This window comes from Megalopta genalis, chromosome 4 (genome assembly GCF_051020955.1).
Source record: "Megalopta genalis isolate 19385.01 chromosome 4, iyMegGena1_principal, whole genome shotgun sequence".
Taxonomy (NCBI): Eukaryota; Metazoa; Arthropoda; class Insecta; order Hymenoptera; family Halictidae; genus Megalopta; species Megalopta genalis.
In genome coordinates, this window is record NC_135016.1 from 25,860,046 (window position 1) to 25,873,123 (window position 13,078).

Below are 13,078 nucleotides of genomic sequence, written 5' to 3' on the forward strand. Positions count from 1 at the left end.
CGAAAATTTGAAAATCACAGTGGTTCACTAATAGCACGCACATAGTAACGTGGCGCTGGCATCTAATCAACCTGAATCCACGGCTTAGGAAATGCATACATGTACATGCATGCATGCTTTCCTATGTTCGTGCCTGAATGAACTGCTTGAGCTTCGGCTGCAGCGTGTTTATTATATGTATGTATGTATCACGGATAAGTTTGTGTGAGTCCGTAGTTTATATAGTGTAACTGGGATCTATTTTTCTCTCCCCTTTGGCAAGTCAAAAAAAGACAAAAAGCAGAAGGAATACCAAGGATGTACTGACGTCTAAAACTTTTCGAAAGCTTGTTGGGAGGATACTGTGTTTACATTTAAAACGAAAATAGGTGAATAAATGAATACAATTGTTTTAAAAGACATTGGAAGATTACGAGGTTATCGCTAAAAGAAACTCTTTATCCGGCATGACGTATATCTTGTGAATCACACATTATCACAGATGATTTACAGAATAGACTGGATGTGTAATGTAATTTTTAGCAATTGCCAAATATATTCTCAAAGTGTAATTTTAGTGTCGCGTCCAACGTTACCGACAAACATGAAATTTCAGTTTGGAAGCTACTTCTCACCGGTCTGTTCGCCTAATTGCACGAACCATGGTACATACATATGTAATTTCATTTGCAAAAAAATACACGAAATCAAGTGAGAAACCGTAATGAAATCTATACTTCTGAGTTAGCAATATTTACCAGTATAATTGTTATATATTTATAGATACAAATTCATATTTCGGAATTAAGCTGAAAACATAGTGTGTACTTGTCTTTTTAGACAGTATTATACAGGGTGTCCCGTAGCATGTACGATCCACTTCAGGAATGGATTTCTACACATGAAAACAATAAAAAAAAAGTTGATATAAACACATATCCTATTCGACCTTGTTTTTAAATTATGGCGATTTTCTTCACAACAAATGTTCGAAAAGAGCCCCTTGCAACACAAGTCTGGAGATGTTTTATCATTCATTGTCTCACTTTTTCCACATTTCTCTAGGAATTATTCGAATTTTATGGAAGCCTTGTACTAATCTCTATTTGTAAACAGTAAGATAAACAGTTTATTCATTAACATTTTTCGAAATAATTATATCAACATACAACTTATCATAACTCAAAAACAAGGTCGAATAGGACGTATGTTTATATGAACTTTTTATATAATTTTCATGTGTACAATCTATTCCTGAAATAGATCCCACATGTTACGGGACACCCTGTATATTAGTTGTAGATAAGCACTATAGCCTATTCAACAAGAATAAACTTATACAAAGTATATTTCTTTAAATAAATAATAAAACAACATTGTTAAATAATAAAGTTCGCACATCGTTAGTTTATACGTAAGAATAAAAATTAAATTAATTATTAAATTCCTGAAAATATGATGTGAATTGTATCGATTTTTTAAACATAGCACAAATTTTGGCATGCTCGGAATTGTAAGATATTAAAAGAAAGTACATACATACATATATATGTAAATTTTACATTATACCGCTAGTTCACTGTAAAAGTAACGACCATCAGATGGCGCAGTAATTTGAACATTACTTGATGCACAGGAGTTCCCAAGCTCTGGTGTGATCGGCAGCAAAATGGCAGCGAGCGACTCTCACGCGGACGACAGCCTTTATCCGATTGCTGTTTTGATTGACGAACTAAAAAACGAAGATGTACAGGTAATTCAAAATGTGCTAAAACTCAGTTTTACGCGGTTGCAAAATAATCGGCTTGTTGAAGCACATAAAACTACTGGAGAAGATACAGTGTCAAGGCGGCTGGAGCGGTGGCGTACTATTGAACAAAATATTCGTTTGTCTCCTGTCAGTTTACTAAAAATGTTCTGTTTCACATATTAATACATCTAACGTTTTTATCCGACTGGACGTATAACAATTATCTCGTTGCAATCTCGACGCATACAAAACTTCCGGCTAGAAACATACATTATACTGCTAGGAAGGATAAAAGCATTCATGATGCTAATTACATTAATTCCATAATAGTACTTTCACAGAATTTTTTGTTACAGTTACGGCTGAACTCGATAAAAAAATTATCCACTATTGCTCTTGCTTTAGGCGTTGAACGAACACGTAGTGAATTAATACCGTTTTTAACGGAGTCTATGTACGACGAAGATGAAGTTTTACTAGCATTGGCAGAACAACTTGGACAATTCACACCTCTTGTGGGAGGTCCAGAATATGTTCACTGCTTATTGGTAATAATATCATTTAGGATAGTAAATATTAGTAATAATATCATAAGGATATCGTTTGACATTCTATAGTATACTTATATAGTATATTTATAATACTCGTAATACTTTTATTTGTAGTAAGATTTTTAATTAAATGATTATTTTATGTATACTAAAATAATTTTTCATATTTTTATGATAGTACAAAATAAATTTGCTTTTCGCAGCAATAGATCAAGTATCTCGGTTATTTTATATTAATTTATTTGAGATGATATCTTTATAAATATATGAAACATTAAAAATTAATGATGAGAAATATACTTGCTATGAAAGTCTAAATTCTATATATATTTCTACTGTAGAGATGAAATTTGTATATTAAAAATAGGTATTCTTTAATTTAGAAACCATTAGAGTCTTTGGCCACAGTTGAGGAAACAGTAGTACGAGACAAAGCAGTGGAATCTTTGAGAACAATTGCTGCTCAACACAGTCCACAAGATTTGGAAGAGCAGTTTGTTCCCTTGATTGATCGGTTAGCAGGAGGAGATTGGTTTACCTCAAGAACTTCGGCATGTGGCTTATTCAGTGTCTGTTATCCACGAGTTAGTCCATCGGTTAAAGGTAGAAAATAATTTCATTTTCAAAATATAGAAATATGTGAAATCAATTTATACATTTGTATTCTTATCCACATATAGCATGTCTACGAAGTCATTTTCGTAAATTGTGCCAAGATGACACGCCAATGGCACGTCGGTCTGCTGCTTCAAACTTAGGAGAATTTGCAAAAGTTATGGAAATTGAATATGTGAAAGCAGATTTAATTCCTATGTTCGTTATTCTAGCACAAGATGAACAAGTAAGGCAATATAAACACTATTTCTGGCATTACTGTAATAATCAAGTTTATAGAATTTACATAAATTTTTAATTCTGCAGGACTCTGTACGCCTCTTAGCTGTTGAAGCTTGTGTCAGCATTGCAGCTTTGTTACCACAAGAGGATGTAGAACAATTAATCATGACCACACTTCGGCAATGTACAGCTGATCAATCATGGCGTGTACGCTACATGGTGGCAGATAAATTTACTGATGTAGGTATTCTTAACATATAATATTCTTAACATCGCATCACTCTTTTTCCGAGTAATTGACTTCTTAATTTCGATTTATTATATCTTAGCTACAAAAAGCTGTTGGTCCAGAAATTACAAAAGTAGATCTTGTACCAGCATTTCAAGTACTGTTAAAAGATATAGAAGCTGAAGTAAGAGCCGCTGCAGCAGATAAAGTTCGTGATTTTTGTCAAAATCTTGACAAATTCAATCAAGAATCTATAATTATGACAAATATATTACCTATAGTTAAGGAACTCGTATCAGACCCTAATCAACATGTGAAATCAGCTTTAGCAAGTGTTATAATGGGCCTCAGTCCAATACTTGGGAAACATAAGTATGTTAACATTTATTATATAAATATGGAAGCATAATATAATTTATTACATAATAATATTAAAATTTTCAAAATTTACAGCACGATCGAACATCTTTTACCTTTATTCTTGTCACAACTTAGAGATGAATGTTCAGAAGTACGACTCAACATTATCAGTAATTTAGAATGCGTTAATGAAGTTATTGGCATACAACAGCTTTCACAGTCGCTTTTGCCAGCTATTGTGGAGTTAGCTGAGGATTCAAAATGGCGAGTAAGATTAGCCATTATAGAGTACGTATTTCTCATAGTATGTTTTCTTTCTAGTCTAGTTATCCAAAATATTAAATATAAACATGATTTAGGTACATGCCATTATTAGCTGGACAGCTTGGAGTTGAATTCTTTGACGAGAAATTAAATTCTTTATGCATGACATGGTTGGTAGATCACGTGTATGCTATTAGAGAAGCAGCTACATTAAATTTGAAAAAGTTGGTAGAAAAATTCGGCCCGGAATGGGCACAAAATACAGTAATACCAAAAGTTCTAGCAATGTCGAGAGATCAAAATTACCTTCACAGAATGACGTGTCTGTTTTGTATCAACGTGAGTAACAATATAAAAACGTGATGTATTACTTGTTTTTGTTATCCTTGCTCTTATCTTTGACTTAATTGGTTACAGGTATTGGCTGAAGTGTGTGGTCCAGAAATTACAACAAAGGTAATGCTTCCAACTGTGTTAGCAATGGCCACCGACAACGTTGCCAATGTACGATTTAATGTTGCAAAAACTCTCCAAAAGATTGGACCTTTTCTTGAGCCTTGTGCAGTGCAAGGTCAAGTAAAGCCTGTACTTGATAAGCTCAATACTGACAGCGATGTCGATGTGAAATACTTTGCTTCAGAAGCAATTGCAGGCATCGCAGGTGAAGTATTTAATTCTAAAAGTAAACTATAAAGCTATAACTATATTATATAAAATGAGAGAAATGCAGCGTATTCTATTGTCTCAAATACATATGTCTAATCCACTTTATCATTTTTATTTTTATTCTATTTTGGAACAGAAGACTACGATTTTAATCTTGGTAAATATTTTCACTGAATATTTGTTATACAATACGTACTATGTTTCAGCGTAGGTTGAGCAAGAAAAGAATTGCATTTAAATTTTATCCATCAGTATCCAACTTCGACCTGAAGAAGTAACCTGCCGCAATATTTACACTTACACATGGCAACAGGTAACATTATTGCACAGTCAGAGCAGATCTAATGTCGAGAAATATAAACTTCAAATTAGTAGTTCATATTAAGCGATATTTTAAGTTCTGTTATATCTGTATATCTATTATTATATTACTTATTAAATATTCAATTTAATTGGTAAAATGTATTTCTTACACTTACCTAAATAATTATCGAAAAAATAATATAACATACCTCGAAATCATTCCTAAAAAAATCAGACGCCTCATTATAATCTGCTCTTCCGCATATACTGGTAAAAAATTTTCTTTCATCTTTTATCAATGTTTTATTAAGCAGTATTTTAATTTGATATGTATACGTAATATTGTTAAGTATTGTCTTTGTAAACAGAATAATAAATTAATAATAATCAATGACACGATATTTATTTGAACTTCTTTATTTAATAGTCAATTTACTTAGATATCATACAATTCGTATTATCACAGCTTATTACTATTTCCTTTCTACATATACATGCATATGGCTGATGTTAACACACATTGATATATATGTAAAATTAAATTAATTCCTATTATTACATTATGAAAGCAACATTTTTTTCATTTATTTCTTGCATAGAATGTAATTGAAAATAGTACTAGCAATTTGTCAAGTCAGAAATTTCCAAATTTAGGAATCATATTACATCAATATTCAGATGTATTTGAAATATCGCGAATCTTAAATACATACTTTGCAGCAAGTACAGAATTCTTTACAAGAATAATTACATTTTTGAATATAAATTTTGTCACATTAACCAATTTCATAATATAAAAATATAGTTACAATGAAAATGATATTTATTTATTGCATCGTATAATTCTATCTTAACATTTAACCATTTTTTATATTAAGCAGATTTTATGATACTTTTGTTAGTAATTCCTAATATAAAATAGCACTAACTATTGACATCTTGTAAACTACAAATGTATTTTTTAGTAATCGTTAATGGAGTCACCACATGCAAGTATTAGCATTAAATTTATAATTATAATAGTCAGGTTTTTAAGCCAAGATGTTCTTGCAGTTCTACAAAAAAATGCAGCAAAAAATATTTGTTAGAATTGCAATATTACTCAGCATATTTTCTTCCAAGAAGAGGAAATACATCACTTTTCAGTTATACTATACTATATATACAGTCTACAAAACTAGATATTATATGACATACGAGTATTTTCAAATATAAAATTCGTATACCGCAGAAACAATCTATACTAATTACATATTAAGAAGCGTAGCGCATCAATGAATTGTCCATTAAATACGTATTATTATTTACAATCTTTTTTATCTACAACCATAAATGAAGTATACCGTTTATATATATATATATATAACCATACAGTACAACAACAAAGAAAAGTCATTTTATCATATTTGAAACGATTATAGATTAAAGTGTAATTTTATAATTCGAAATGATCTATTTTATATACGTAAATAAAAAATTACATACATGTAAACACTGTACTTTCCATGTTTACATCCTATAATATGAATGGAAGTATTCTATATTTACTAGAATCTGGTAATTTCAGAAACATTTCTGTTGTCATAACAGAATACAAAACTATGTTTAATTTTTGTAAATTTCAAATGTTTACAACATTTCTTTCTGTAAGTTTGAATTTATTCTTATTATAATTTTTATTATTCCCAATGTTTAATTTATAAATACTAATTCTAATGCTATACATTTGCTATTGTAAAAACACATTGTCTCACTTAGATGACGTTTAAATGAGTTTAAACAGTTGTTTCCAAATTATTTGTTTCAATATCTTGTTCTTTCTTGTATAATTTCAGTAAGTTTGTACAATTTAAAAAGTAACATTAATATTAATTGCCCAATACTAAATTCGTATGACCCTGAAATTACATTCCCAAAAGTTATCACATGATTGATATTGATTTAATAAGTCAAGAATGTCCTATTTCTTAGCAGCAGAAATTTTTATATCCATAAACGTACTGCCTTTAATAAGATATGTTAATAACATAAGTTTAACGTTCGCTACTAAGAAAACAAATACAATTAAAATTTCTTAAAGTTACGGTAACTGGTTTAACAGACTAGTTGAAAAATTGTATGAAAATTTGAAAATTTGGCAATCGTCTTTTCTTTTTAAAATAGTAGTAAATTATCACAGAATACATTTTTTTACAATTCATCGAGTAACTATCAATAGTAGTACTTCATCAATGATGTCAAGAATTATAGAAAAATGTTCTGCGTATAACGTACACACTTTGAGACATTATTTACATTTGTTTAAATCATTAAGGATTTTGTTCTATATCTTTTTCTGTAAATTACTCTTATCAGTAAAAAGAAAGAAAGCAAGTACTGATTAGATCGTGGCTGTTTCAGACTTTGCTAAGTCTACACAAACCGTATGACTGATAGTAGAAACGTGTGCCGTTCCACTATTATCGGAACTAATAATGTTCAAGGATGAAATTTTGGCACGTTGATATGCTACCACAGTGTTCAAACTTAAAAACCTGCAAATCATTTTGACAATAAATTGATTTTAATTAACGGTGAACATTTTAACTAACAATTATTCTTAACTTACCTTATGCAGACATACATCACCAACAATGCAGTACCAGCTGCGAACATTCTAATAATAGGGCCCTCAACTAATTGAATGAGCGTCCAAGCGGCAGCTGAAGATCCACACATTGTTGTAACAATGACAATAGTTTGCAAACAGTGTCGTGATGTGATTCCATTTTGCCAATCCAATCTATTCGCATGTTCAACATTATACTGCGCGCCACACACTTTGCATGTCAGACTATCAACGTTTACAGAACTCTGAAATATGTATAAATATAAGAACTTAAGTAATCTAACAAATATTCAAAATTTAAACAATATCTTACCTCAACTAGCCATCGACGTAAGCAGTTATGGTGAACTGCACTTACATCACCTCGACATTGGCAAGGTTGTATTAGTGGGCCAGCATCTTGTCTCTCACTATCGTAACAAATCCAACAATCTTTACTACTGATTGATGTTCCGTCTGAAAATAGTGCAGCATCTTGTTCTCCACTTTTGTCTTGTAATTCGATTTCTTTTACATATTTAGATTGATCTAATCTTTTAAATATACGCTTCGGGTTTAATATCCATAGTTGTTCCGGACTAAAATGTAAAGAAATAATTGTGACAGCTATAAAGTTTTCAAGTAACTCTATCATGAAGATTATATCGAAGATTTCATTTGTAAGAAATGTACCTGAAGCAATTCCATAACACACATGGAAACCACAATATTACTCCAACTTCAATAACGCGGAAAACAACGTCATGCCAATTCCTACTGTATAAAGGAACTCTATAATAAAAACAAATTAATTAAGACCAAATGCTGTATACTGTCCATACACATATAGTTTTTCCAGACTCTTACTTAGTCTTCCAAAATTCACTGAATGTTTCACTACACAAAAATCCAACTATGATGAAAAGCATAAATGCTTGTGATAATAATCCAACACGAGATTGATGCAATTGAGAAATGTTTATCTGTTCCTGCACTTGCAATGCTTGTGATGTGCTAGGTGTGGGTTCAAATAATTTTGCAGTAACTTGCTCTTCAGGATTAACTTTTAAATCGGGAACTGTACGTTTATTTGCAACTCTAGTTTCCCGATAGTCATTCAAAAATCCACCTCGGATCTAGAACAAAAAATTGTTTTAATATATACAACATATTAAGAAATATATTTCATTATTTTCTCAACTAACCTTAAAGAAAACCTCTACTCCATAAATTAAGAAAAAGATGACAACAATAAACAAAAGTACTGCATAACATCCATTAAATATATGGGTGTAGAAGCTCTGAAACAAATAAAATTAAATATACATTTAAATATATTAATAATAATACCTAGTTATTTTTAACCAACAGAAAATGTTAATAACTAAATCTTTAAAGTATGTTTGCACATAATTTACCTGATCCTCTTCTGAATATATTTGAGCAGTAATAAATTCTGCTAATAGCAAAGAATATGTTAGTACATTAAATACTACAAAACCCATAAATGATTTCGAAAGAAATTGTGGCTTGTCCCATGACATATCTCTCAAATGAAATACTTCAGCCCAGAAACAAACAATTAACGATGAACCGCTTAAAACAAGTGGATAATATGCAGACAATAAACTCCTAGACCATCCTTCTTTGAATGCATTCTGTAAAGATATTATAAGAAGATATTGTAAAGATATGAAAAATATTTTACAAGATTTTACTTACAGGAGATGTGAAATATGCTCCTCGAATTAACGAAGCCAAAAAGACAATAAAATATAAAACTTTTTGCGTGGTGACTCTACATGCTCTGAGAAAAGATGGTGCTTTCATTTTTTGCCATTCGGCAACAATACACATTATAAGTTGTATCAGACAAATAAATGCCAACATAAAAAATATAGTTGCAAATGCAACATAGTAACTTAAATTTGGAACATGACACTCCAGTCCATCAAACTGAATCTGTAAGTGTGAAATTTTGATATAAAGACAAACCAATTATATTTAAAAATTTTTTCTTATTATCATAAAAATTACCTCGCACAAGCAAGTGCCATTATGACATTCGCCATGTCCAGAACAATTTTCGTTACCACACGTGTCATTCCAAGCCATCATTCCAAATTTGACCAATAAAGATAATGGATTTTGTGTACTTAATGCAATCATTTGTTCCATGATTGCTATGTATAAAGCTGACTGTTTTTACACAGTCGCCAAAATCTATAAAATATAATAAATGCTAAAATAATTGACATATATGAGAGAAACGATTAATAGAATAATGGTATATATATTGGTTTTAGTATTTTTATAAAAATTCTTACTATATCATTTTTAATCGCAATCAATGAAACACAGCAAATATTATTCTATGTATTAATTTTAACACAAAATTGTATACTGTTATTAACACACACCTTTGAATACTACATATTTCACAATAATAAAATTCTAAAATAATAGCAGACAAAACAGAATTAGGTACAACATTAATATGATTATACAAAAGTTACTGTAGAATCTGCAGCACACAAAAAACAGAAAACAAAAAATTATATTTACATACCAAAAAATTAATTCATATGTAATATTTGCAAACAATAATCATAAGGTCGAATGTAGAACGACGAGACACGTATCGATGATAGAAACTAAATAAATTAATATTTTCAATGTTTATTGCACTCACTGTCAGATTGAATTGTATAATTCGAAGTTAACACTTATTCCTTACTATTGCAAGTACAAATAATGAGACAGTCCAAGTGCAGTTGTAGCCACCTACGCAACAATTCGACGATCCGTCAGTTGTCACTAACACTTCGTTTTTCGTAAATACTGACATCGAAGAAGAGTTATTATTAGGAAAGTTTACAACATTTTGAGGTGAAAGTGGCAGACGGAAACTATGTATAAATAAACTGTATACTTTATCTACGCTGCGAATTGACGTTCTTGTCTTCTGATCAAATCTACCACTAATAACATTATTCTAAGATGGATTTACTTTACTCGAAAGAGGAAAAAGTAGGTAAGACAGAATACCTTTTTATCTACCTCCAAACAGTTCAACTGGCTCAAGTTAACAAAAGTTAAAAAGCTGGGTGATTTTGACAGTAATATACAATTATAAATAAATATTAAAATAGGAATACAAGAAGAATCGTAACCAAAGGAGAGAGCCTCTGTATATATACTTACATCATATGCAAAATAACTTTTTCTCATTGAAATAACAAGTCTCTCTTATATCGTGATATTCTATGATTAATTTACACGTACCATAGTGATGAATTAATTTCTCTGATCTGTGTTTATTTTATTTACACTATGTATAACCTAAGCAGTTTTCAATGAACAATATTTATATCTAAATTGTGAATAATTATTTTTATATTATAAAATGAAATAATGAGAATGAGGTTTAAACAATATTTTGAACACTACAAACCACATATGTACATACAGTGATATCTAAGTTTCTGCAAGACTCTCCGATCACAGCGCACTCCGTTAGCAAAAATAGGAGTAGAAATTGCATTGCTCTGATTGGCTGACGACTCAATATTAAGACAGGATTCTCTGCGGATTGGATACACAGTAAAACGGTGGGAATACTTGGAAAAACTAAGGGAAGTAGAAAAATCGTGTAAAATCTCAGGCTTTACACTGTATTCTACTCCCTTCGTATTCCTACACACATTTTTTAGGATATGTCCATACAAAAAGTATTGTATACTTATTAGTTTTGATTTAAAATACGTTTTGTAATTTACGTACAGTTCGCGTTCATTTGGATATTATGCACTATGAATGTTGAAGTAAAACAATATAGCAATCTTCAGAATATTTATTACAGAAGAACAATGAATGATAAAAGTAGATAATAACAATACATTATTAGCACAAATAAGGATGATTACACAAGAACAACGAATGATAAAAGGAGATAATAACGATACAGTATTGGCATACATGATTTTTAACTGCCACACACTGAGATTTAAATATTGTATATGACCTGCATCATATGACCATACATATACATCTACATTCCAAAAATACATATGTACATAATTGCAGCGAACCAATCATAGACTACATATGTGGTAAGGGATGAGAAGGATCACGTTTCACATATGTACATATGCACATTGTAAATTTGTAGATTTTGTAAGTTAAATATGTTTTATCTTAATATCATTTCTCAAGACTATATATTTTTATTTTTTCCACTTTATATACATTGAAAAGTAACAATCTTTTATCAACAAAAATAGATTGCTTTATGAACACATCGATCTACAAAAGAATTCTACATATGAATGTGTGTTTTGTATGTGTATACGTATTTGTGTACATGCAGTGATGTTCACCATTCTAGCTATCAATTTGTAAGTTTCCGAACGATTTCCAGGAGTTGGATGTTACGAAGTTGGTTCATTCTGTATCCAAAGTATATCATTGAAAGTACGTTGACGTTCTATTTCAATTAACAAAAGTATGTACTATTTTGCTATCTCTGACAATTCTTCTTATTAAATCAATGATCATTTTTATTTTAAAATGCATCGTGTATTACGTAATATCTATTTGAAACTCATAAAACTTTTTTCATTTAACTTGCCACAGTCGTCGATTGTGAAAAATCGACATTCCTTTATATTTACTAAATAATTAAAAACATATAATTTACTTACATCTATAGTATTCAAATTTTCAATATAAGGTTGATTTATTAATCAACCATAAATGCAATTGACATGATATTAACAGCACACTGTGTACTAAAATCATTTAATAAGAACAGAATAAATATTTATTGAATCGTTAGTATTTCATATTTCTCAAACATATTGTATAAAAGCATGTTTTCCTTGGTAAATCAATTGATATTTGCATTTACATACAATTGACATACATTTATGTAATCTTTTATAACAATATAACATTTCTTTATATTCATGTAGTGTTCATGTTTTAGATGTCGGAAGGACGTTTAGAAAAACCTCAGCTTCGTAATCTTCATATTACATATACTAGAAGGAGTTTGGGTCTAATGTTAGGTGGTACTATAATTTCTGGTATAATTTATAAATTAGCAGTTGCTGATCCACAAGCACGACAGATTGAAGAATTTTATAAGTAATAACAGTTTTATCAAGATTATAATAAAATAATTTTTCTCTTTCAGCTTCTTAACTGAAACTTTTTGTTCTGTTATAGAACATACAATGCTGAAGCATCATTAAAAAAAATGAATGATGCTGGACTTATGCAATCAGCTCCAAAATAGTGAATTTCATACATAACCATAAATACTTAGTGTTAATAAAGAATTCCACCTACAATGTTATGTACATACTTAATAAATAAATAACGAATGTTTAGGTATTTAACTTAAAGAATTCAACTACCTTAAAGAACTACAACATTGTTAAGTACTTAACAATACATTGATTTTCATTTGTATTTATATTTTCTTTATTTATAATACTAGATTATCTAGTAAGTGAACACTAAAATGCTTTATTAACTGTAATGTGAAT

General features: G+C 30.0%; 3 protein-coding genes across 7 annotated transcripts; 2 read left to right on the top strand and 1 right to left on the bottom strand.

The window, feature by feature from the left end:
• Positions 1-197: 197 nt before the first annotated feature.
• Positions 198-5,330, top strand: Pp2A-29B (Protein phosphatase PP2A regulatory subunit A). 2 transcript variants are annotated; one of them, XM_033475099.2, is made up of 11 exons: positions 198-368; positions 1,616-1,732; positions 2,086-2,277; positions 2,664-2,883; positions 2,961-3,121; positions 3,202-3,357; positions 3,447-3,718; positions 3,800-3,994; positions 4,066-4,309; positions 4,388-4,631; positions 4,848-5,330. In XM_033475099.2, exons 2-11 carry the CDS (start codon positions 1,649-1,651, stop codon positions 4,850-4,852), a joined length of 1,773 nt encoding a protein of 590 aa, XP_033330990.1. In that variant the 5' UTR covers positions 198-368; positions 1,616-1,648; the 3' UTR covers positions 4,853-5,330. The 2 variants fall into 2 exon arrangements, with proteins under 2 accessions (XP_033330990.1, XP_033330988.1); XM_033475097.2 differs by lacking the exon at positions 198-368 and adding an exon at positions 622-644.
• A 10-nt stretch (positions 5,331-5,340) lies between these two features.
• On the bottom strand, positions 5,341-10,518 carry LOC117222984 (uncharacterized). 3 transcript variants are annotated; one of them, XM_076520816.1, is made up of 11 exons: positions 10,264-10,518; positions 10,096-10,180; positions 9,564-9,749; positions 9,249-9,488; positions 8,945-9,184; positions 8,732-8,827; positions 8,394-8,662; positions 8,220-8,318; positions 7,861-8,125; positions 7,548-7,792; positions 5,341-7,473 (listed from the first exon to the last, which is right to left on the bottom strand). In XM_076520816.1, exons 3-11 carry the CDS (start codon positions 9,702-9,704, stop codon positions 7,320-7,322), a joined length of 1,749 nt encoding a protein of 582 aa, XP_076376931.1. In that variant the 5' UTR covers positions 9,705-9,749; positions 10,096-10,180; positions 10,264-10,518; the 3' UTR covers positions 5,341-7,319. The 3 variants fall into 3 exon arrangements, with proteins under 3 accessions (XP_076376931.1, XP_033330954.1, XP_033330951.1); XM_033475063.2 differs by lacking the exon at positions 10,096-10,180; XM_033475060.2 differs by lacking the exon at positions 10,096-10,180 and having other exon boundaries at positions 10,219-10,518.
• A 1,325-nt stretch (positions 10,519-11,843) lies between these two features.
• cype (cytochrome c oxidase subunit cyclope) lies at positions 11,844-12,928 on the top strand. Of its 2 annotated transcripts, none has more exons than XM_076520818.1 (3): positions 11,844-11,999; positions 12,514-12,674; positions 12,756-12,928. In XM_076520818.1, exons 2-3 carry the CDS (start codon positions 12,514-12,516, stop codon positions 12,823-12,825), a joined length of 231 nt encoding a protein of 76 aa, XP_076376933.1. In that variant the 5' UTR covers positions 11,844-11,999; the 3' UTR covers positions 12,826-12,928. The 2 variants fall into 2 exon arrangements, with proteins under 2 accessions (XP_076376933.1, XP_076376932.1); XM_076520817.1 differs by having other exon boundaries at positions 11,871-12,030.
• Positions 12,929-13,078: the final 150 nt, after the last annotated feature.